The sequence below is a fragment of the Piliocolobus tephrosceles genome, chromosome 17 (genome assembly GCF_002776525.5).
Source record: "Piliocolobus tephrosceles isolate RC106 chromosome 17, ASM277652v3, whole genome shotgun sequence".
Lineage (NCBI taxonomy): Eukaryota > Metazoa > Chordata > Mammalia > Primates > Cercopithecidae > Piliocolobus > Piliocolobus tephrosceles.
This window is the reverse complement of record NC_045450.1, coordinates 65,763,588-65,787,972: the sequence shown is the minus strand read 5'-3', so window position 1 is coordinate 65,787,972 and position 24,385 is coordinate 65,763,588. Positions and strand designations below refer to the sequence as shown.

The following is a 24,385-nucleotide window of genomic DNA, read 5'->3' as shown; positions in this document are numbered from 1 at the left end:
TAGGATAAGAAATTTGTTAAATAGTTGGGTGGTCGTAGTAATGATTTTCACATTTCCTGGTCTACTCTTAGTCCCTTAGCAAATTTTACTATAAAAATATTTAAAATGGGGCCGGGCGTGGTGGCTCACACCTGTAATCCCAGCACTTTGGGAGGCCAAGGCAGGCAGATCACAAGGTCAGGAGATCAAGACCATCCTGGCTAACACGGGTTTCACATGGTTTCAAAATAGCCAGGCGTGGTGGCGGTCGCCTATAGTCCCAGCTACTCGGGAGGCTGAGGCAGAAGAATGGCATGAGCCCAGGAGGCGGAGCTTGCAGTGAGCCAAGATCGTGCCACTGCACTCCAGCCTGGGCGGCAGAGCGAGACTCAGTCTCAAAAAAAAAATTTTTTTTGTTTGTTTTAAATGGGACTCTCTGGGTAGAGGGGGAAGATGAATGTTCTAAATAAAGGTGGGAAGCAAAAGTGGCCATTCTAGAGTATGAAAGTCCGTGAGTGGTTATAGTCTCTGAAAAAGGTGGGCAGTTTATTTTCCTTTTTTCCTCCCAAAGACACACATACTTGCTCTGTAACAACCCCTCTTTTTTCAAAGAGTAGAACATATGGCAACTTGCTCTTCCACTATTTAGAACACAGAGCCAAATCCACTGTCATTTATGTCACAGTGCTGCCAAAAATACAGGCTTTGAATGGCCCTCCAAATTGACTGAATCCAGGGAATTTAATTTTCATGACCTCATATTCCTTTTGAATGGTTTTGGCATTAATAGAGCAGATTAATAAAAGTTTTGAAGAAAGCTTTCTAGTAACTAAAATGAGAAACTGAATAGGTTACCCAGGAAGTGTGAAATTTTTTTTCTGGTATCACCTCCCAGGTGGTTTAGTTGTTGACTTTAGGTTTTGGTTTGTTTTTTTTTTTTTTGAGACAGTCTCACTCTTGCCCAGGCCAGAGTGCAGTGACACGATATTGGCTCATTGCAACCTCCACCTCCCAGGTTCAGGCAATTCTGCCTCAGCCTCCAGGATAGCTGGGAATACAGGCACCCAGACGACGTATGAAAAAAACTGGAATAGAATTATAGCTGAATCCGTCTCCTTGGAGCAGTCACAGTGCTAGAGAACTTAGATACCGATTTCTTTTTTTTTTTTTTTTTGAGACTGAGTTTTGCTCTCCAGGCTGGAGTGCAGTCGTGTGCTCTCAGTTCACTGCAACCTCCGCCGCCCGGGTTCAAGCCATTCTCCTGCCTCAGTCTCCCAAGTAGCTGGGATTACAGGTGCTCGCCACCACACCCGGCTAATTTTTGTATTTTTAGTAGAGACAGGGTTTCGCCATGTTGTCCAGGCTGGTCTCGAACTCCTGACCTCAGGTGATACACCCGCCTCGGACTCCCAACGTGCTGGGATTTCAGGCATGAGCCACCGCGCCCGGCCTAGATACCGGTTTTCTACAGCAGAAATAGTCACACTTTCTAAAGCGGAGGGCCTTGGAGTCAGACCCGAGCTGGAGTGAAGGAATGCCTTGCGATCTCTCTTCAGCAAGCTGTTGTTTTAAGGACATGGGGCCACTTTCCTTTATTTGTATAACAGATGCCAGTGCCCACTTCAGAGCTGTGCTGCTCCGGGCCAGAAGTTCAGCTAATGTCCGTCGGCCCGGTGCTGTAGGTGGCGTAAGTGGGCTCTTCGAGGTTCACAACGCGTCCTCCCGTGACGTTCTCGGCCTGTGAAGTTTGTGTCCATGGGAAACGCGCACGGCGGTTCCTCAGGGAGCCGAGGGAAAAAAGTGGGGATGTTTCTGGCCGCCTGGCATCTACTAAACATCCTAGCAGGCAAAAGGGCGCTCCTACGGAACTCGCCGGCCCGAGGGCCCGGGTAGGCCTCCACCTCCACCATCTCAGACCCTCCTACCTTGGCCTTTCCGGCGGCAGCTTCCGGAGCGGGTAGGAGGTGCCACGAGCCGCCCCGCCAGTGCTTAGCTTTGTTGGGCTACGTCACTTCCGCCGCGGTCCCGCCCCCCAGCGTGGCCGTAACCCAGGGCAACGGCCCAGCACGCAGCGACCTGAGTCGCCCTCGCCCACGGGCCAGGGCTAGCTGTCGCGAGGCCTTCCATCCGCTTGGCCCCACAGGTGGGTGTGAGCGGCCATTTCTCCACCCCTGGGGCAAGGCCCCGGACCACTCCAAAGGCGACAGAGCGAGAGGCCCTGCCTCCTTCGAAAAGAAGCGAACCTCTGACGCGGGGAAGCGAAAGGCAGAGGCACTAAAGGTAGGGGCTGCCCCAGAGCGGGCGGGGTCTGCGGAGGGGGCGGGACCTGGGGCGGTGGGCGGGGCCTGAGGAGGAGCCGTTGGGGGCGGAACCCCTTAAGGGCGGGTTCCTTTAAGGGCGGGTAGACGGAGGACGGGGAGGAGTTCGAAAGGATAATCGAGAACGTTTTTCTGAATGGGATAGCTTGAAAGAAGGGCTGGCGTCTTTGTGGCACGGTGGGAACTGGCGGAGGAAGGGGAAGAGCTGGATGAGGAAAAAAGGCTCATGGAATGAGGGGAGGAGCCTGATAGGAAAGGGGTGGGGCCTGCAAGAAGGGGCGGGGCTAGATGAAGAGGTGGAGCCGAGCGTGATGCGCCTGGGTTTTAGAGGTGGCAGGTGGAGCGCGTGTTTGCTGACTTCTGCTTTGCTGTGGGCTGTAAGCTGTGTGAGAGCAGAGAAGACGGGTGCTGCTTTAATTTTTTATTCTCAGTGCTAGGTACTTAGTGAATTCATTAACGGGAGTTGAAAAAGGGGAAGTGTTTGAGACTGGGATTGGAATAGATGTGGTCTGATCCGGAGGGATGGTGTAGAAACTGCGCTCCTTGGCATCATTCTGTGAAATACTTGAGGTTCCTGAATAAGCAGAAGGCACATATAATTAACAAGGAGGATAAAATTTATGCTCTTGAAAATATGAACAAATTGTGCAAATTGGGTGGCGCGGGTGCTTAACTTTGAGACAAAGTTTCGGTTTCTTCCAGTGTGTTTCTAAATGCGACTCCCACCTCCTTTTCCTGTAGAAACTATGTTACTCATGATCAGGATGCTCAGGTCAGTCTTCAGGACCTATTTAACTGGTTCATATAAGTGAAGATTGGTCTTGTATTAAGAAACTTAACTTCCACCATGGCTAACAGTATTTCTAATGATTATTCCTTCACTCAGCATAGGTCGTTAAAGACCCGACCCACAGGAACGTTCATTCAAACTCCAAATGAGGCTGCCAGAAACTCATCTTTCTCTGGTTGGAATTTAGGATTCCTTTAAATCTATAGCTTCTAAGAAGATGAGGGTGTGTGGCATAGTGCAGAGCCAATGAGAAGCTGGGGCAAGGTGATGAGGAGTTTTGAAAGATTTCCATCTATCTGCTTTTGACATAAACAGCCTGCGTTTGACTTAATACCCTGGGCCTTGGTTTCTTCTGGTCCATCAACATTTCCCCGCCCTTAATGAATTAGGAATCTGTCAACCAGGTATAGGAATCTACAGTAAGATATTTATAATCTGACTGTATAGACAGACTGGCAAACATGTGGCACTCTTTATTTTCTGGCAGACTTACTTAATCAACCCCAGAAATTTTTCCTGCTGTAGTCAGGTCATAAGATCCTTCTCAATACAACGCTTTAGGTAGCCACTACTCGTTTGGAGTTGACAATTCAGAATTTTTTTTTTTTTTTTTTTTGAGACAGTCTCACCCTGTTACCCAAGCTGGAGTGTAGTGATGCGATCTCAGCTCACTGCAACCTCCGCATCTCACGTTCAAGCAATTCTTCTGCCTCTGCCTCCAGAGTAGCTGGGACTACAGGGATGAGCCACCATTCCTGGCTAATTTCTGTATTTTCAGTAGAGATGGGGTTTCCTCATACTAGCCAGGCTGGTCTTGAACTCCTGATATCAAGTGATGCACTGGCCTCGGCCTCCCAAAGTACTGATGTGAGCCACCGCACTCTGCCAGAATGTATTCTTTATCCCTGATCTAGATAATAGGTGTTTTAAAGAGAGAGAGAGAGAGAGAGAGATCAACTTCTATAACTCTTGGTAAGTTCCTCTAAAAAATGAAACTATCTAAATGGATGGATCTGGAATCCTGTAGAAAAGATTTAGAAACATAGGCCAGATCATTGCATAGGGAGTAAGGTGAAGGTGAATTTGCAGCACTTGAATAATTAGCAAATGTCCAAGTGAAAGGGATATCCAGACGGCAGTATCCTTTACCCATCCTTCTCAACGTCTTTATCCATGATGTAGATGGAGATACAGAAGGTATCCTCGTCAAATTAATGGCGTCATCGAGCAAAAAGGAATGGTCAAACTGTGGGAAGTCAGAGTTAGGTTGTGAACTATCTGAGCGGGTTTAATGATGGTCCAAAAACAAAAGGGGAAATTTTACAAGGATCTGATGCATTTGGAGTCTACATCTAACTAACACAAAAAGAATAAAGAAAAAGCAAAAAGAAAAGAAAATCAACAGCATGGTTATGGAGTAAAGAAGACAGGACTTTTTAGCCATTCATGTGAAAAAAAAAAAAAATCTAGAAGTTGTAGTTCACCTCAAGCTCAGTGTTAATTAAGATTGGGTTATAGGGTTGGGTGTGGTGGCTCATGCCTGTAATCCCAGCACTTTGGGAGGCTGAGGCAGGCAGATCACCTGAGGTCAGGAGTTTGAGACCAGCCTGGTCAACATGGCAAAACCCTGTCTCTACTAAGAATACAAAAATTAGCCAGGCATGGTAGCGGGCGCCTGTAATCGCAGCTACTTGGGAGGCTGAGGCAGGAGAATCGCTTGAACCCAGGAGGTTGCAGTGAGCAGAGATTGTGTCACCCCACTCCAGCCTGGGTGACAGAGCCAAGACTGTCAAAAAAAAAACGGCCGGGCACAGTGGCTCATGCCCATAATCCCAACACTTTGGGAGGCTGAGGGGGGCGGATCACAAGGTCAAGAGATCGAGACCATCCTGGCCAACATGATGAAGCCCTGTCTCTACTAAAAATACAAGAATTAGCTGGGTGTGATGGCGTGCATCTGTAGTCCCAGCTACTCAGGAGGCTGAGGCAGGAGAATCGCATGAACCCAAGAGACGGAGACTGCAGGGAGTCGAGATCATACCACTGCATTCCAGCCTGGTGACCGAGCGAGACTCTGTCAAAAAAAGAAAAAAGGAAATAAAAAAGATTGCGTTATACTTTTTAAAAAATATAATAACTTTGTTTAATTAATAGATGTAGATTTCAGATCAAAAGGAGTCAGATTTCAAAGCAGACACTTCTAGTCAGACCACTTTTGAGGTATTGCTTTCAGTTCCAGGCACCACATTTTAAGAGACAGGTAATTTTGCGTTCTTAAGATAATGAGGAACTCAAGATTTGTATCTGACAAAATAATAGCTGTCTTCAGATGTTTTCAGATTTGTATTTGAGAAGAATACCCAGAACTGAGGAACAAAATGTGCAGATTTGCAGATGACTTAATTTGAGATCATTCAAATCTTTAGAGATTCCAATGGGAAGAAATTCTTGTTAAGTTATGAGCGCTCAGTCATTGAAAGTACTTAAGCAGAAATATTTAAGCTGAATTATTGTTGTATTAGTTTTCTGTTGTTGTTGTGTTATCTGTTTAGGATCTCCTAAGTCATCCAATCTGGACTCTTATTGGACGAACCCACTTCCAAGATCATTCAGACTGTTGGCCGAATTCAGTTTCTTGAAGTTGTGCAACTGAGATCCACGTTTAATTCCTCATTGTAAACCAGGGTCTTCTCTCAGCTCCTAAATGCCATCCACATTCCTTGGGATGTGACCCCCCCACTTCATCAAAGCCAGAAACAATGCATTGAATTCCTCTTGTGCTTTGTATCTCTGACTTCTGCTGCTGCTAGCTAAGACAAGTTTGTTTTAGAAGACTATGTCATTTGATTAGGCTTACCCGGATTATCCAAAATAATCTCCTATCTTCACGTCAACTGGTTAATAATCATAATTACATCTGCAAAGTCCCTTTTACTATGTAATATAAAATATTTGTGGATGTTGTATTTCATCCTGTTCACCCGAGGATTAGGGTGGGAAATCTTGAGGGGAGAGAATCTGTAGAATTCTGCCTACCACGTTATCTTTCAGGAACATTCTAGAAGAGCTTATTGCAACAGGTATTTTTGCCCATTTTTCTCTCCATGATCATAAATTAACCTTATATACTATTAATTCTGCCTCTAATCAGAGTTGTATCTTTGAATTAAGTATATTTTTAGTCTTCCAAAGACATGGAGCTTTTATTCCTGAGACTTTCAATCTCTAATAGTCACCTTTTAGCCTGAATTTATGGTACATACCAATCTGGCTTTACACAGTGTAATAACTACAGACATCTGTTCCCTTCTATAGTGGTAAGATACTTTATGTTTTATATTTTCCTATTGTGAAACAGCAATTGTATTTTCCTTTTTTACCTTAAACTAGTCCTTTTCTGCTAGCATCATGTGACTTCCTATATGGTAGCTATAATTTAGAGGACTAAATAATCTATTTAGCTAGTTCCCTTTAGTATGTAACTCTTCAGTTATTTTTTAAAGTATGTTATAATTGACTGGGCACTTTGGGAGGCTGAGGTGGACGGATCACTTGATGTCAGAAGTTCGAGATCGGCCTGGCCAACATGCCAAAACCCCGTTTCTACAAAAATATACAAAAATTAGCCAGGCATGGTGGCACACGCCTGTAATCCCAGCTACTCAGGAGACTGAGGCATGACAGTTGCTTGAACCTGGGAGTCAGAGGCTGCAGTGAGCCGAGATCACACCATTGCACTCCAGCCTGGGCAAGAGAGTGAGACTCTGTCTCAAAAACATAAAAAAAAAAAAAAAAAAAGTAGGATGGGTGCGGTGGCTCATTCCTGTAATCCCAGCACTTTTGGAGGCTGAGACGGGTAGATCACCTGAGGTCAGGAGTTCGAAACCAGCCTGACCAACATAAAGAAACCCCATCTCTACTACAAATACAAAATTAGCCTGCCATGATGGCACATGTGTGTAATCCCAGCTGCTCGGGAGGGTGAGGCAGGAGAATCACTTGAACCCAGAGGCAGAGGTTGCAGTGAGCCAAGATCGTACACTTGCACTCCAGCCTGGGCAACAAGAGTAAAATAAATAAAAATTTAAAAAAAATCAATAAAAATAAAACAGTAAATAAAAAGTATGTTATAGCTAGTTTCTTTTCTTTTTTCTTTTTTTTTTTTTTTTGCATCAGATATAATCATGACATGAACAACCCCTCACAGTCAGAGTCCCACTTGGCCTTGTAATCTCAGCTCTGACACGATCTCAGTAACTTTACTTACCTGTATAGGACAGACTGTGGTATAGCAACAAGCAGTTCCTCAAATCTCATGGCTGGAGTCTTTAAGCTTTTTCTCATCCATGCACAGTCTGATGAGGGTTTATGGGGGCATTTCTCAAAGCTGTGACTCAAACTCTAGGCTTCTTCCATTCTGTGGTGCTGCTAAGTCAACACGTGACCCCCAGGGTCATCGTGGGAAGAGAAGAGAGAACTGAAGGAGGATGTTACCTGTTCACTGCCTCATCCAGGAAGTGACACACATCAGTTCCACTCACAGTCTGTTGACCAGGCTAGTCACGAGGCTCTGTGAAGTCACCAAAATCTGGCTTCTTACTCCTCCTGGAGATGTAGAAGGAAGTATTAGCCCCGCTTCTCCTTAAAGGTAGACAATGTCCGTGATTTGCTCCAGGCTAATGACGTGTGAACTGAAGTCAAATGAGTGACTTCCAGGAGGAAACATCTAAGAGCCATGTTTGCCATCACACTCTGCATCACCGTGGGCTGTGGTTTCCGATGGCGCAGCCTCCGTCCGTTCACATTCAGGAGGGAGGACAATGTGGAACAGAGCCCCAGACATCATGCAATGAATCTACAGCATGAGTTAGAAAGAAGCCTCTGTTTTTTTAACCACTGGAAAAGAAATAGGGCTGCTTGTTGCTGCAGTCCATCCTTGCCTGTCTTGACTAATGCTAGGAAGTCAAGACTGATGGACAGTACACCTCCTAACTCAAAGTGTACCCACTGCAGCCTTCTTCAAAAACAGCCTGGCAGCTTGAGTCCTATCTGGGGCAAAAAAGACGTAAATCAAAAACAAGCAAACACAAAATCAGAGTTCTATTTTTTTAATAAATCCATTTCTAACCTTATTTTCATTAAAATGATAAAGTAGCCACGTTATTACCTTCTTTATCAAAACAATATGAAGGGCCAGGCACGGTGGCTTATGTTTATAATCCTAGCACTTTGGGAGGCCGAGGCGGGTGATCACCTGCAGTCAGGACTTCATTACCAGCCTGGCCAACCTGGTGAAACCCCATCTCTACTAAAAATACAAAAAATTAGCCAGGTGTGGTGGCGGGCGCCTGTAGTCCCAGCTACTCGGGAGGCTGAGGTAGGAGAATGGCATGAACCCGGGAGGCGAGCTTGCAGTGAGCCAAGATTGCACCACTGCACTCCAGCCTGAGCGACAGAGCGAGACTCTGTCTCAAAAAAAAAAAGAAAAAAAAATTAGCCGGGCATGGTGGCATGTGCCTGGAATCCCAGCTACTTGGGAGGCAGAGGCATGAGAATCACTTGAACCCAGGAGGCAGAGGTTGCAGTGAGGCAGGATCATGCCATTGCCCTCCAGCCTGGGCGACAGAGCGAGACTTGGTCTATAAAAAAAAAAAAAAAGTATATATATATGTGTGTGTGTGTGTGTGTATAAGCAAAGAAAGGCTAGGCTCACACCTGTAACCCCAGCACCTTGGGAAGCCAAAATGAGAGGATCGCTTGAGGCCAGGAGTTTGAGACCAGCCTGGTCAATATAGTGAGACCCCATCTCAAAAACATATATATAAAGAAATACAAAGGCCCTTTCTGTACTATATGGCATGGTCATTTCTTCTGCTATCCCTTCACTTCTTTTCAGCTACCAGGCCTTTGGAAATTTATGTTCTTGGTCGGGTGGTCTCTTTCCACGCAGGTTTTCCTTTGGGCAGTGTTACTTATTTGTAAATAGGAGATATGTTCATTGTTCTCAGTTTACATTGATTTCTCCCTGTCTTTTCCAACTTTAACTTTTATACAACACACGACAGAAAACATGTCCTTTTGCTGTATTCAACTGGTCTGCCTCTACTGTTGACTGTGGTAGCTTAATGGTTGTCTTTGTTCATTTCAGGAGTAAGTATTCTGAATTATAGATTGGTTAGGGTGTTAAAGCTACATTAACTTTGCCAGATGTATAACAAAGGAGCATTTGCTACTCTGTGTACTTCTCTTTCTTTTTTTTTGAGACGGAGTCTCCCTCTGTCGCCCGGGCTGGAGTGCAGTGGCCGGATCTCAGCTCACTGCAAGCTCCGCCTCCCGAGTTTACGCCATTCTCCTGCCTCAGCCTCCCGAGTAGCTGGGACTACAGGCGTCCACCACCTCGCCCGGCTAGATTTTTGTATTTTTTAGTAGAGACGGGGTTTCACCATGTTAGCCAAGATGGTCTCGATCTCCTGACCTCGTGATCCGCCGGTCTCGGCCTCCCAAAGTGCTGGGATTACAGGCTTGAGCCACCGCGCCCGGCCATACTTCTCAGTTCATTAACAAATTGCATGATCTCAACATGGTGTCACAGATCCAAATAGTAATGTCTATTCTTTTCTGCATTTACACCTGTTCCTCCGGCCGTTCAATAGATTCAGTGAGAATGCTTTGTGTACTGTGACTTAAGAATCATTGGACAAATATTTCTGGAGTTCCTCTGAATCACTTTTATAAATCCTATTATCTGATGGTATATCTTTTCTGTACATCTGTTTTTCTTTTTTTTTCAATAAGTCCTTGTTCAAGGTCTTTACTCCAACTTAAAATTACATAAACCATGTTATTTGTTCATTGATACATTTATTTCTTTGGGAGACTGAGGTGGGTGGATCACCTGAGGTCAGGAGTTCAAGACCAGCCTGGCCAACATGGTGAAACTCCGTTTCTACTAAAAATACAGTAATTAGCCCTGCATGATGACACATGCCTGTAATGCCAGCTACTCGGGAGGCTGAGACAGGAGAATCGCTTGAACCCAGGAGGCGGAGGTTGCAGTAATCTGAGATTGCACCAGTGCAGTCCAACCTGGGCAACAGAGCAAGTGTCTCAAAACAAAACAAAACAAACAAAAAACCACATTTACTTCAGTTTGCTTAAGGTCAAAATTCGTTGTACCCTGGCTTCTATCATTATTCCACATTTCATTTCTTGAAGCTCTCTGATAACATCATGGCTTTGAAAGTTTTATTATGGGAAATTTCATGCTTACATAAAAATATAATAGTACGATTAATCTCCATGTCCTCATACCCATCTACAACAAACAGAACTTAAGGGCACTTTGGTTTCATTATTCCCTCCCCAACCTCAACCTCACATTATTTTGAAGCAAATCATATTATTGGTAAAAGAAAATAAACTACTTTACAGTTCTTTGGCTGATCATTTCCTTTTAGTGTCCGTCTTTAAATGCTACTAGAAAAGATATTTTCTGGATTATGGTGAATTTCCATAGGCCATGTGTTTTAGGCTCTCATTTATTTCATTTCCAAATATCTTAAGTTCTTTCATCAATTTTTCTTTGGGTTTATTCTTGTTTATCCAAACGTGCACTTCAGGGGCTTGGATCTGAGTCAACTATTTCTTTTGTACATGTTGGTTCTAATCACTTTAATAGCTTGTGTAATAGAGTTTAATACCTTCTGGCCTACATCTCTGAGCTTTCCTGCTTTGTACTCTAAATCCAATTTTAGAGTTGTATCAGCAAACGCATCTCCATGGCAACATGTTCATTGTGATCTTTGTGTTTTCTTGATGTGGTGGAAAACGTTAGTATGGACTTTGATGTATGCTTTATCCTGGTGATTCTCAAACTGAATCAGGTTGTAAAGTTCAGTGAAAGCCAAGAAATGGGACGGCATGAGCTCTTGATTTACGTCAAATCTGTAAGTCAGGCATAATTTTACTACCAGAAAATATTATATGAATATAGATGTCTGCAATCCAACATAAAAGTAAAACTGCATACAAATTGCGAGGAATCACATATCCACTCTTTTCTTTGATCTTCTATTGATTCTTGTACATTTCTGTGTGTCATCTGCTAACATGAGCTGGAAGACAAGAATGGGTAATAAAACTTGACAGTTACAAAAAAATTAGCCGGGCGTGATGGCAGGCGCCTGTAGTCTTAGCTACCTGGGAGGTTGAGGCAGGAGAATTGCTTGAACCCGGGAGGCGGAGGTTGCAGTGAGTTGAGATCACACCACTGCACTCCAGCCTGGGCAACCCGAGGGAGACAAACAACAACTTGGTAGTATGTTTCGAGAAGGGAAACTTAAAATACAACTTTTCTATCCACTAACTGAATTTCTTTTTAATTAGGAAAAGACCACCAACATTCTCTTTTAGTAGCGGAGTGTCTTGATTCTGCCTGAAGTACACCAGGGTTCTGAAGGTGCATCTGGTGATCTGGTATGCAGTCATCTGACCTTTTGACTAATAATACTGTGTTAATTGACTCAGGGATGATTCTTAGCTTTGAGTCACAAGGAATCAATATAGTTCCTTATGAACCGTCATTACATAAGTAAAGTGCTTATAAAAATGTAGTGTTGGCCAGGCACGGTGACTTACACCTGTAATCCCAGCTAGTTGGGAGGCTGAGGCAGGAGAATTGCTTGAACCTGAGAGGCGGAGGTACAACTTCCAACCTAAAATTGTACAAAATTTACTCCTGTACATTTTGTCAGTGAGCTAAAATCGCACCACTGCACTCCAGCATGGGAAACAGAGTGAGACTCTGTCTCAAAGAAAAAAAACAAAACAAAACAAAAAACCAAAAAAACTACTGTAAGCCTCTGTGGAGAAGTCAAAATGGTAATTAAACAGATTTGTTATAAGAAGTACTGATCTCTTCCTAAACAGAAAATGAAAAAAACTAGTTTTCTGGCGTGGGTCATGTTTGGCTGAGAGAAAGCAAGGAGTGGGTGTCCCCTGTGGCTTCTTTCTCAGCACAAGCAAGAAACTTCTTGAGAAGACACTGGGTGCTTATCCGCACTCAAACCAGAGCGTTGCTGGTCACTGCTCACGTATTCCAGTTCATTTTTGCAGCCTGTGGGGTCCACAGGAGGAGCCCCTATCTGTAGGAAGGTATTAGGCTTTTGCCCTTTTTTTTTCTTTTTTTGAAGTGGATTCTTACTTTGTCGCCCAGGCTGGAGTGCAGTGGCACAATCTCGGCTCACTGCAACCTCTGCTTCCCAAGTTCAAGCATTTCTCCTGCCGCAGCCTCCTGAGTAGCCGGGGCTACAGGTGTGCACCACCACACCTGGCTAATTTTTTTGTATTTTTAGTAGAGACAGGGTTTCACCATGTTGGTCAGGCTGGTCTCAAACACCTAACCTCAAATGATCCGCCCAGCTCGGCCTCCCAAAGTGCTGGGATTACAGGCATGAGCCACTGCACGCAGCCACTTTTGCCCTTTTTATAGATGAGCAAACAGACCCAGAAAAGTAAGTCATTGCTCCAGAGACACAGCCAGTAAATAGGCCTGGAACTGTTCAGCTCTTTGGCTCTGATCAGGTTTACAACTTTGCAGACCCTTTGTCTAGATTCTAAATGCCAAGTGCATTTTCCAGAAAAACATCCATTAATGGTAGATAGGGTTATCACCATCATCATCACCATCACCTACTGTTTTACTTTGCTAGGGGCATCATGACAATGTACTACAGACTGAGTGGCGTAAGCAACAGAAATGTATTACCTCATAGGTCTGGATTCTCAAGGTACAAAATCAAAGTGTTGGCAGGATTTGTTCCTTCTGAGGGCTGTGAGAGGAGGCTCTGTTCCAGGCTGCTGTCTTTGGCTTATAGATGGCCATCTTCTCCCTATGTCTCTTCATATCTTCTTTTTTTTTTTTGAGACAGAGTCTTGCTCTGTTGCCCAGGCTGGAGTGCAATAGCGCAATCTCGGCTCACTGCAACCTCCGCCTCCCAGATGCAAGGGATTCTCCTGCCTCAGCCCCCTGAGTAGCTGGGATTACAGGTTCGCACCACCACACCCAACTAATTTTGTATTTTTAGTAGGGATGGGGTTTCGCCATGTTGGCCAGGCTGTCCTCGAACTCCTGACCTCAGGTGATCCACCAGCCTCAGCCTTCCAAAGTGCTGAGAATACAAGTGTGAGCCATTGCTCCTGGCTGCCTTATCTTTCATAGTGCCAGTGGTTGGCAGTGGATGGTTTTGTAATATTTGTTCTCAGTCTCTTCCTGAACCTACCTTCTTTCTTTCTTCCTTTCTTCCTTTCTTCCTTCCTTCCTTCCTTCCTTCCTTCCTTCCTTCCTTCCTTCCTTTCTTTCTTTCTTCCCTTCCTTCCTTCCTTCCTTTTTTTTTTTTTACGGAATCTCACTCTCTAACCCAGGCTGGAGTGCGGTGGCCCGATCTCAGCTTGCTGCAACCTCTGCCTCCTGGGTTCAAGTGATTCTCCTGCCTCAGCCTCCCTAGTAGCTGGGATTGCAGGCGCCCACCATATTTTTAGTAGAGATGGGGTTTCACCATGTTGGCCAGACTGGTCACAAACTCCTGACCTCAAGTGATCTGCCTGCCTTGGCCTCCCAAAGGAATTCCTGGAATTACAGGCGTGAGCCACCGCGGCTGGCCATATTCCTGAATGTGTCTTGAAGATATTTCACCTGAGTATTGAATTGCTTTTTTTAAAAAAAATTAATATTAAAAACAAAGTTCCATTCATGTTTTCAAACAGCAAGAAGATGTTAAAAACTTTAAGCAACCATCGCAGTAATGGATCTCTGTCAGAAAAATGAGACTGACTTAGAAAATGGTGAAAATAATGAAATTCAATGCACAGAAGAAACAGAACCAACCTGTACTTGTCCAGATGGAAGAAGTGAAAAGAATCATGTTTATTGTCTTCTCGATATCAGTGACATTACGCTTGAACAAGATGAAAAAGCCGAAGAGTTTATTATTGGAACGGGATGGGAAGAGGCAGTGAGTATCTGAGTCACAGCTTTTCTATCTCTTGCACATCAGTGTTTTGGTGCAAGCCTCTTTTTTCCAAAAACAGTTAATATTACCAAAAAATGTGGAATCAGTGACATGTAGAAACCCTGGAATCGAGGTAAAATATTACTGATGGTAATAGCGGCACCCACTATGTGTATTTATGACCACTTAGTATGTGGACAGGACAGTACTAAGTGCTTTGGATACATTAATTCATCTAACCTCTCAATAGCCAAATGAGGCAAGTATTATTCCCAGCCTCGCTTTGTGGATAAGTATACTGAGTCACCTGGAAGACAAAGTAACATACTCGAGATCACCCAGCCAGTAAGTGGCCAAGGCAGGGCTTGAATCTAGTTCCTCTGGACTCTAGAACCCTGAGCTTCTTAACGGCTATGCTGAACTCCCTGAGAGAACTGAGGCTTCTATCCTAATGGTTCTACTCAGAACTCTGCAGGCTTTTTCTTCCCCCCAATGAAATGGAGTTTCACTGTCATCCAGGCTAGAGTGCAGTGGCGCGATCTTGGCTCACTGCAAGCTCCGCCTCCTGAGTTCAAGTGATTCTCCTGCCTCAGCCCCCTGAGTAGCTGGGATTTTAGGTGCCCACCATGCCCAGCTAATTTTTGTATTTTTAGTAGAGACGGGATTTCACCATATCGGCCAGGCTAGTGTTGAACTCTTGACCTTAGGTGATCTGCCCACCTGAGCCTCCCAAAGTGCAGGGATTACAGGCCTGAGCCACTGCACCTGGTCTGCAGGCTTACTCTTAAACAATTCTTAGAATCAATAATAGAATCCTATGTTTAAAACTATAAGAAAACTAAAAAAAAAAAAAAAAAAGGCATAAAACTATAAGAAAACTTGCTCTAATCCAGTGATTAAACATAGGATTACTAGATAACACCTAATTTATCAGTATAAGTATGTCCAATATGTGATCCTGTGTTTTTATCTGGCAACCCTATTTTAACCGTGATCTCTGTGGCAAGATCAGCCAGAGGACTCTGGGCGTGGATGGGGAGTAGGTGTCCCTGGGTATGCAGGGCTCCTCTGCATTCCAGGACTTGCCTCTGCTCCTGGGTCTCCCTCCAGCCTATCCAAGTAACAGTGTTTTCCCCAGGTATGGGAAGCAGAGACTGGCGGTGCTCGAAATCCTTGTTGGTGGGCCAAGTATGAACGGTTTTCGTTTTATTTTAATAGCTTCGAATTTAAATGTGCATTTGAAAAGAAATATAGTCAGCACCTCAAAGTGGCCATTTACAAATACTATTGCTTAGTGTTTTAGTATTAACAAATGCCATTGCTAGTATTTAGGATTAACAAATCCTATTACAAATACTGTTATTACTTTGTAGGGGTGAAAGTGGATATTTTTCTACTTTTTTTTCATGCTTTGAAACTTTGAAGAATTTTTTTTTAAGTGAATGAATTTTAAGAAAATTATCGGTGGGGGAAGGGGTAGTAAAAAAATAAATAAGAATATTGTTTCACGTAAGGCTGCCAAAATGGGAATGTGGCCAAAATTGGAGCAAGGACAGTTTGGGCCCCTCGGCTGGAGGAGTAACATGCTGCTTTATTTGCAGGTCCAAGGGTGGGGAAGGATTTCTCCAGCTGCCTGCATCTGGCCGAGGAAGTTACCAAAAAAGGCGAGGGTAGGGGAAGGTGCCTGCAGCGACTGCTTGGTGTGTGTTAACCTGTCCCACGGGAGCCTCGAGACCAAGCCTCCTACAGAGGGGGGCCCAGAGAAGGATCAGAGCAGCCCCTCCCAGACTCAGGCAGCCCCCCAGGGCCCCAGCGCTGCTTCCAGGGCGATTAGCAACATCTGCTTTCCCACCTACTTTCGAACAGAGAAAAAAAGTCTGCAAATCAAGGATTTTATTTGGTGCACCGAAGACTGGGCCATCCCGGACACTAGTAGGGGCAAGGCCCTTCGGAACCCCAGTGGAGGGGTCCACAGAGGGCTGTCCATCCCAGGCCCCCTGACTTCCAGGGCCCTCCTCGTTCTGCCACCCCTGAAGGCTTCACTTTCAAATGCCTTGGATGTTCTGGGTAAGAAGAGTAAGAACTCTTTCTTGCAGTCAGAAGAGAAGGTGCTGAGTGTGGAAAAGGATGGGTGTCTGGCTTGTGCATATGGCTTGAAAACAGCAGATGGGAAAGGTGAAAAGAGACCCAGTGAGCTGGCCAAACACACTGTGGTCAACGACACGCCATCCTCCCCTTCCCCAGCGGCCCGGACATCACTGCTGGCCGATCCGGAGCAGCGCTGCCTGCATTGGTCCCTCCTGTCTGAGAAAAACCTGGCGTGCCCTTCAGACTCCAGTAACGTTCGCTATCTTGCTGCCTTGCAGCTTCTGCAGAAACGGGGAGTGCAAAACTACAAATCCAAATTCCAAGCCAAGGATCCAAGACCTCCTGTGATCACCCAAAAGGCCAAGCAGGAAAACAGGCCCCAGATGCTGGAGACCAAAGTGTTCCCGAGACCTTTCCTGCCGTCCCTCACCGTGAGCAGGGTTGTCATTCCGGTCTCTACCCACAGGATCCTCTGAGTGGTCATGGGAGAACCCCTGGGAATAAGCACTGCTTGAGATGCAGCCATCCTTTCTCTTTCTTCTCTCTCATTTCTCACCCACCCCCGACTCCTTCTTTCTCTCCTCTCCGTCAATCTGTTTTTCCCCTTCTTTTCCTCCTTTTTTTTTGTAGTACAACCGAAGAAAACTGAACCTCTGTGAATGGGGTGGGATTTATTCTCTAAAACACCATATTCATGTGTTACCTGCTTCTGCTACTTAGCCATTCACAAAATGCCAACTGATCATGCCAGCCCTGGCCTCTGCCTGCCTCACGTCCACACCCAGCAGAAGCCACGCAGAAGGTGGGGAATCCAAAGGGCCAGCCCAGAGCCGTCTGGCAGGTGCCCTTTCTGCCCCACCCCCGTGCCTCAAACTAAGTATACTGGACTGGTTTAGACCAAACTGCCTCCTGATCTTTTGAACGAAGCAGGTATCTATCTGCTGCCTCATTTTTTTTTTTTGAGACGGAGTCTCCCTCTGTCGCCCGGGCTGGAGTGCAGTGGCCGGATCTCAGCTCACTGCAAGCTCCGCCTCCCGGGTTTACGCCATTCTCCTGCCTCAGCCTCCCGAGTAGCTGGGACTACAGAGCCCGCCACCTCGCCCGGCTAGTTTTTTGTATTTTTTTTTTAGTAGAGACGGGGTTTCACCATGTTAGCCAGGATGGTCTCGATCTCCTGACCTCGTGATCCGCCCGCCTCGGCCTCCCAAAGTGCTGGGATTACAGGTTTGAGCCTCCACGCCCGGCCCTCTGCTGCCCCGTTTGCTCTTGCAACAAAGATCTAAAGAATTGCTTTAATAGAAAACTCCAGGCCGGGCGCGGTGGCTCACGCCTGTAATCCCAGCACTTTGGGAGGCCAAGGCGGGTGGATCACCTGAGGTTGGGAGTTCGAGACCAGTCTGACAAACGTGGAGAAACCCCATCTCTACTAAAATAATACAAAATTAGCCGGATGTGGTGGCGCATGCCTGTAATCCCAGCTACTCAGGAGGCTGAAGCAGGAGAATCGCTTGAACCCAGGAGGCAGAGGTTTGCGGTGAGCCGAGATTGTGCCATTGTACTCCATGGGCAATAAGAGCGAAACTCCGCCTCCAAAAAAAGGAAAAGGAAACTCCAGCTTGTGTCCAGGACGTCCAAGGCATCAGAAACCCTGTGTGTCCAGGGTGTCACACTCTTAGATTGTTTCCATGCATATATGCTGTCTGTCGTCTCCTGCATGTTCAGGTTGCTGTATCCTCAGATTGCACCCTCATATTAATCTCTGTCTGGAAGTTTTAGCCACAGTGCTACAAAATCCAACCTGGGAAGCAGGTTAGGAATAATTACTTTTTGGGGCCAGGCGCGGTGGCTCATGCCTGTAATCCCAACCCCAAGAGGCCGAGGTGGGCAGATCACGAGGTCAGGAGATTGAGACCATCCTGGTTAACATGGTGAAACCCCATCTCTACTAAAAATACAAAAAATTAGCCAGGCGTGGTGGCAGGCGCCTGTAGTCCCAGCTACTCAGGAGGCTGAGGCAGGAGAGTGGTGTGAACCTGGGAGGTGGAACTTGCAGTGAGCTGAGATCGTTACCACTGCACTCCAGCCTGGGCGACAGAGCAAGATTCCGTCTCAGAAAAAAAAAAAAAAAAAAAAATTACTTTTTGGGAAAAAAATAAAAAGATCACTGTGATTATCACCTCAGATGCTTCCTCTGGCCTTTGCATCTAATGTTTGGAAACCCTCAACCCCAGACACTTTTGGAAAGGGGCTGTTACTTTCTCCCTCTGTCCTTCCTCTACCCTCATTTTACCCCAACTCATATTCCCACAGTTGTATCTAAATTAAATGACATTTGTAAATGAGTTATATTTTAAATGCCAACTAATGTTGCTAGGTAGACATGTCCTGATGAACCGTTCTGTGATATGAGTAATCATTAGGCTGCTTTGTAATGACATAGTTTGAATTTGCTTACGGTAGGTTGGACTTGAGCTCTGGATTTCCTGTCTCCTAAACGATGGAGTAGACAGAATATATGACTGTATTTGTAAATATCTGCTTCGATAGTGGTCTTTGTAATGTCTTGTCTGTCTGCCTAGGGGTTTATTTTTTGTTTTTTTTTTTGTTTGTGTCGTTTTTTTGAGACAGAGTCTCGCTCTGTCACCCAGGCTGGGGTGCAGTGACATGATCTTGGCTCACTGTAACCTCCGCCTCCTGGATTCAAGTGATTCTCATGCCCCAGCCTCCCAAGCAGCTGGTATTACAGGTGCCCACCACCACACCCGGCTCATTTTTGTATTATTAGTAGAGACCGGGTTTCTGGAGGTTGCAGTGGGCCGAAATCGTGCCATTGCACTCCAGCCTGGGCAACAGAACAAGACTCTGTCTAAAAAAAATAAATAAATAAGAATCCAAGGCCTCTTCCCAGACATTCTCTTTTAATCCTGCATATATGCATGGGGATCAGGGATCATTTTCCTCCTCTAACCCAAGGAGAAATTGTTCAACAGAGGGTTGGTTTTGTTCAGGGCAGCATTAAGGTTTGTAGCCTGGGTTTCTGAAGGCTCAAACTATATATCACAGTTTGGGGACGTTTGAAGTACTAGGTGGTAAATATCGTGTGATATTTGCAGGAAGGAGGGCTCAAGAATGTCATTTTTTCCTGTAAGATGGGAACAATTTTCAGACACAGGATGTGGTGAAGATGACCAGGTAATGTATGTTAAACTCCAACAGAGATCTGTGTTTTTCCTGAATGTACTGAGCGGATCAAATATAACAAGCTGGATAATTTCCCTCTAATGAATGACTGACTATTCAAAATTGTATGGAAGTCCTTTGGCCTGCGAGCTGGCATTTGGATATTTGATGATGAGTCTTTACTCTTGAATGGGTTCTCAGAACTTACCTTTGCAACTTGTCAACTAAGGTGCTCCTTGTTTGGGTCCAGTCCATCTTAATTCCCTTGCCTTTTTCCTCATCCGGTTTTGCCTGTATTTCCACTGTACCAGTCTAAACACCATCACTCTGCAGATTAAGGCTTGACTCTTGTACTAAATTTGTGCATACGGAGGTGTTCTGGGAAAAAACTTTTCAAGTTCAATCTCCTAGATCAAAAAGCATCTGTATATTTTCTTGGACACAGTCTCAGGATAAATCCAGTATTCACTGCAATAAGTAAAAATAAGAACCATCTTCCTTTTTCCTAGGAGCTGAGAACCATTAGGATGTATATTTTTTAATACCCCAACTTTGCCACTGAGCATTTCTGCCTTTGCCTATAAAATGAGGGAGTAATGTCTGACATTTTTAATAGTTCTGTCATTTTAATGCATTTCACTTGCCTGCAAACGTTTTTATTATAGAGACTCAACATGGTGAACAGTTGTTTCTGTTTTAGGTTTTGATCAGTCTTGCTCTGGATCCTGGATTTTCTAATGTGAAAATTTAAAAAAAATACTAAATGAATTTCAGTTTATACATTTCAAAAGATGATGATAGTAAAAACCCTAAAGAAATTTAGTTTTTTTTAACCTAAGACTATGGGGACTTACCTTCTCTACCAACACATACTTTGTTTGTTTGTTTGTTTGTTTGAGACAGGGTCTTGCTCTGTGGCCCAGGCTGGCACGATCTCAACTCACTGCAATCCCTGCCTCCCAGGTTCAAGCAATTCTCCTGCCTCAGCCTCCCAAGTAGCTGGGATTACAGGTGTGCACCACCACACCCGGCTAATTTTCATATTTTTAGTAGAGACAGGGTTTCACCATGTAGGCCAGGCTGGTCTCGAACTCCTGACCACAAATGATCCACCCACCTTGGCCTCCCAAAGTGCTGGGATTACAAGAGTGAGCCACCGTGCCCAGCCCCAATACATTCTAAACAATATACATAACTTCTTAGAGGATTGAATGGGAGGACTGAATGGCCCAGGTGCGTGCTGTATTTACAGCAATGCTGAAAGCCACCCCATCACCTGGCCTATCTTTAGGACAGGGCTTTTCAACCTTGGCCCTATTTGGGGCTGAATCATTGTGGTGGGGCCTGTATGTGCACTGTGGGATGTGTGGCAGCATCCCTGGCCTTGACATATTAGATGCCAATACCACCTCCAGTCATGACAACCAAAAACGTATCCAGACTTTCCCATATGCCCCTTCAGGGCAAAATACCCTAGCTGAGAACCACTGCTTTAGGGAATTAGGAATCTGGAGCCCAATGCCTTTGCTGCAGCTTCTCTGACAGCTTTACTTACAGATCAAGCAGGTGCCTTGGTACAAGTGTGAAGGGAGCTGGGAGAACGCCCAGCTTGCCACATCCCAGAAGGCACATGTGCTTTCCATTTTGTGCTGGTCCTCTAGGGTCTCCTGGTGGCACATGCCTAGGTCCCTTCTAGAAAGAAGCTAAGAAGCAACCATAAGTCTGCTTTTTTTTTTTTTTTGAGACAGAGTCTCCCTCTGTCACCCAGGCTGGAGTGCTGTGGCATGATCTCAACTCACTGCAACCTCCCCTTCCCGGGTTCAAGTGATATCAAGTGATTCTCCTGCCTCAGCCTCCTGAGTAGCTGGCATTACAGGTGCCCGCCACCATGCCCAGCTAATTTTTGTATTTTTAGTAGAGACGAGGTTTCACCAGGTTGGCTAGGCTGGTCTTGAACCATCCTGACCTTTAGCGATCCACCCGCCTCGGCCTCCCAAAGTGCTGGGATTACAGGTGTGAGCCACCACACCCTGCCAAGTCTGCTTTTCTCTGAGAAGAGTCAGAGTAACAGGAGGGTCCATTCAGCCAGGACCCTGAGTGACAGGAAGAGTTGTGGGTGTTCTCTTTTCCTGTCTTCAGGAGAATGTGCATTATTGGTTTGGCAAGGTTTTCAAGATAAGTCGAAGATGTTAAATTAATGTATTTACATTTAATGCCAATATTCAGAGTTCTCTAATGTTTAACAATTCACTTTTCCACACTCACTGCTTGGGCTGAACGGGTGTAAATATGAAGAGGCAGCCAATACTATGTGGGATACAACTTAGCAAGCACTGGCAATCTGTGCTTCATATGTATATATCAAAGTGGCTTTTCTCTCTTGTTTAGCTTAAACTACAAATCTTCCTCCCCTGTGTTTCTTTTAAAATGAAACAGTTGGCCGGGCATGATGGCTCATGCCTATAGTCCCAGCACTTTGGGAGGCTGAGGTGGGTGGATCACTTGAGGTCAGGAGTTCAAGACCAGCCTGGCCAACATGGCAAAACCCTGTCTCTACTAAAAATACAAAAATTAGCCAGGCGTGGTGGCACATGCCTGTAATCCCAGCTACTTGTGAGGATGAGGCAGGAAAGTTGCTTGAACCCTGGGAGGCAGAGGTTGCAGTGAGCTGAGATCCCAACACTGCACTCCAGCTTGGGCGACAGAGCGAGAGTCCGTCTCAAAACAATAAAAAAAAAAAAAAAGAAAAAGAAAAAAGAAACAGTTTCTGTACTTATTTTATGAGACAGGGTCTCACTCTGTTACCTAGGCTGGAGTGCAGTGGCACCATCACAGCTCACTGCAGCCTTAGCCTCCAGGGTTCAAGCAATCCTCCTCCCATAGCCTCCTTAGCTGGGACTACAGGCACACACCACCAGGCCCAGCTAATTTTTTTTTTTTTTTTTTTTTTTGAAGAGACGGGTTTTGCCATATTGCCCAGGTTGCCCTCAAACTCCGGGACTCAAGTGATCCACCTGCCTTGGCCTCCCAAAGCGCTGGGATGACAGGCATGAGCCCCCATGCCCAACCAGTTTCACCACTTACTAAAACTTGAGGAGAGCTAGCTTGAAAACATAATATAGTTTCTTATTTTCAGCACCACACAAGGGTTCTGACGATTCACTAAGCCTCTATTTTTTTTTTCCTTTGTATCTGCCCGAGAATAACCATGATCACTAAACCTCTAAACGTGAAAGAACTGTTAGTGATTTCATTTGTTCCAATCTGCATGTCCTCTGAAGGTAAAAAGAAATCCGATATTGAATTTGGGATCAATACTACTGGCCTTACTACTGTTCATGACTCTATTTTAATTTCTTTGGCTGTTCAACAAAATCCTCATGACTGACTTCCCTAAATTTCAGGAAAGTAGGATGTCCAAGAAATACTTGGTATTTTGGTAGTTAGAGAACTTTAACTCTGAAGAGTTCTTACTAGTTAAGCACATATCTTGTAACAGAAGAGTGATTTAAATGCTTGTAAAATATACCACATCTTGGCTGTGAGTTTCTTTAAAAATAAATGGCATTGGCCGGGCGCAGTGGCTTATGCCCGTAATCCCAACACATTGGGAGCCCAAGGCGGGTGGATCACTTGAGGTCAGGAGTTCAAGACCAGCCTGGCCAACATGGCAAAACCCCGTCTGTACTAAAAATAGAAAAATTAGTTGGGCATGGTGGTGCGTACCTGTAATCCCAGCTACTCGGGCGGCTGAGGCACGAGAATGGCTTGAACCCAGGAGGTGGAATTTGCTGTGAGCCAAGATCACGCCACTGTACTTCAGCCTGGGCGGCAGAGTGAGACTCTGTCTCAAAAATTTAAAAATAAAATACATCACATGTGGCCAGGTATGGTGGCTCACACCTGTAATCCCAGCACTTTGGGATGCCAAGGTGGGTGGATTGCTTGAGGTCAGGAGTTCGAGTCCAGCCTGGCCAACATGTATATAGATATATATATCTCCCATGTTACCAAAAAAGAAGGTGCAAAAATTGATACCAGCTTGCAGTTCTTTCATAGTATTGACTCTAAAATATAACAAAACTAAAATTATTTCCATGAGCTGAAATAAGACAATATAGAGTAAAAAATTCCTAAAGCATAGTTTGCTGAAGTGATGACTTCCCAAAATTAAAAATCTTAATTTTGGTGGGCTCACTTTTTAAAAAGAAAAAAGTTTTTTTATTTTTTTTTGTTTGCTTGTTGGTTTTTAGAGACTAGTTTCATCTACCAAGGCAAAAGTTATTGAGGGGAGTCTTAATGGTTGATTATTGTTTTGTCATAATTCAGATTCATTGACTTCTGCCACATTTTTATTGCAGCACGGGCTCTACATTTTCTGAAGTCACTAAATTTCTCGTTACAGCACAGGAAAAAGAAGATAAAGTAGGAGAGGGGTCAGTTTCACATTCAGTCCTAAGCAGCAACATGGTTGAGATGTAATCATAAAAGCAAATGTTTCACCCAGGACATGGAAAAGCGGTGGATCGCCAGAAAGCAAAGAGTCAAACGCTGTAAGCAGAAGCAGTAAGAAGACGCCAAGCTTGGAGCAAGGTCTTATTTAAACCTGCCATAGTCATCAGCTCGCTCTGTTAGGTCTCCCCAGCCCGCCCCTCAAAAAAAGGTTATATGCAGAGGTAATATATGTACTTTTGAGAATAACAAAGTCACCGTGGAGATAATTTCAAAACAATTTTTTTTTCATTTTCAGATATATTGGACTATTTCACTGATGCTAAAAAGAGTATCACTTGTTTAAATTTTTTGTGGTTTCTTTTTTGCAGCCTAATGTTCTGTAATAGTAACTTGCTTCCAAGTAAAGTATCAAAAGCTAATGGAGGGGCCATGGCTGTGGTCCCTCATAGGTCAAACTTCACTATTTTGGAATGCGTGGAGTTGGAACCAAGTTTTTATTTTGTTATTTATTAGTAAAGCAATAAATAAAATTATCTTACTAATAATTCATTAATTTTTGTTTTGTT

At 44.7% G+C, this 24,385-nt stretch overlaps 1 protein-coding gene across 2 annotated transcripts; it reads left to right on the top strand.

The window, feature by feature from the left end:
• The first annotated feature begins 1,989 nt into the window (after window positions 1-1,989).
• C17H16orf46 (chromosome 17 C16orf46 homolog) lies at window positions 1,990-24,364 on the top strand. Of its 2 annotated transcripts, none has more exons than XM_023226892.2 (4): window positions 1,990-2,122; window positions 13,852-14,099; window positions 15,698-16,615; window positions 23,770-24,364. In XM_023226892.2, exons 2-4 carry the CDS (start codon window positions 13,890-13,892, stop codon window positions 23,791-23,793), a joined length of 1,152 nt encoding a protein of 383 aa, XP_023082660.1. In that variant the 5' UTR covers window positions 1,990-2,122; window positions 13,852-13,889; the 3' UTR covers window positions 23,794-24,364. The 2 variants fall into 2 exon arrangements, with proteins under 2 accessions (XP_023082660.1, XP_023082659.1); XM_023226891.2 differs by lacking the exon at window positions 23,770-24,364 and adding an exon at window positions 11,473-11,562 and having other exon boundaries at window positions 15,698-16,838.
• The last annotated feature ends 21 nt before the right edge of the window (window positions 24,365-24,385 follow it).

Bases quoted from the DNA above. Each gene is read 5' to 3' on its own strand.
- C17H16orf46 (XM_023226891.2), top strand. From the start codon at position 13,890: ATGGATCTCTGTCAGAAAAATGAGACTGACTTAGAAAATGGTGAAAAT. The intron at 14,100-15,697 runs GTGAGTATCTGA...CTTTATTTGCAG, and splicing joins GAACGGGATGGGAAGAGGCA to GTCCAAGGGTGGGGAAGGAT.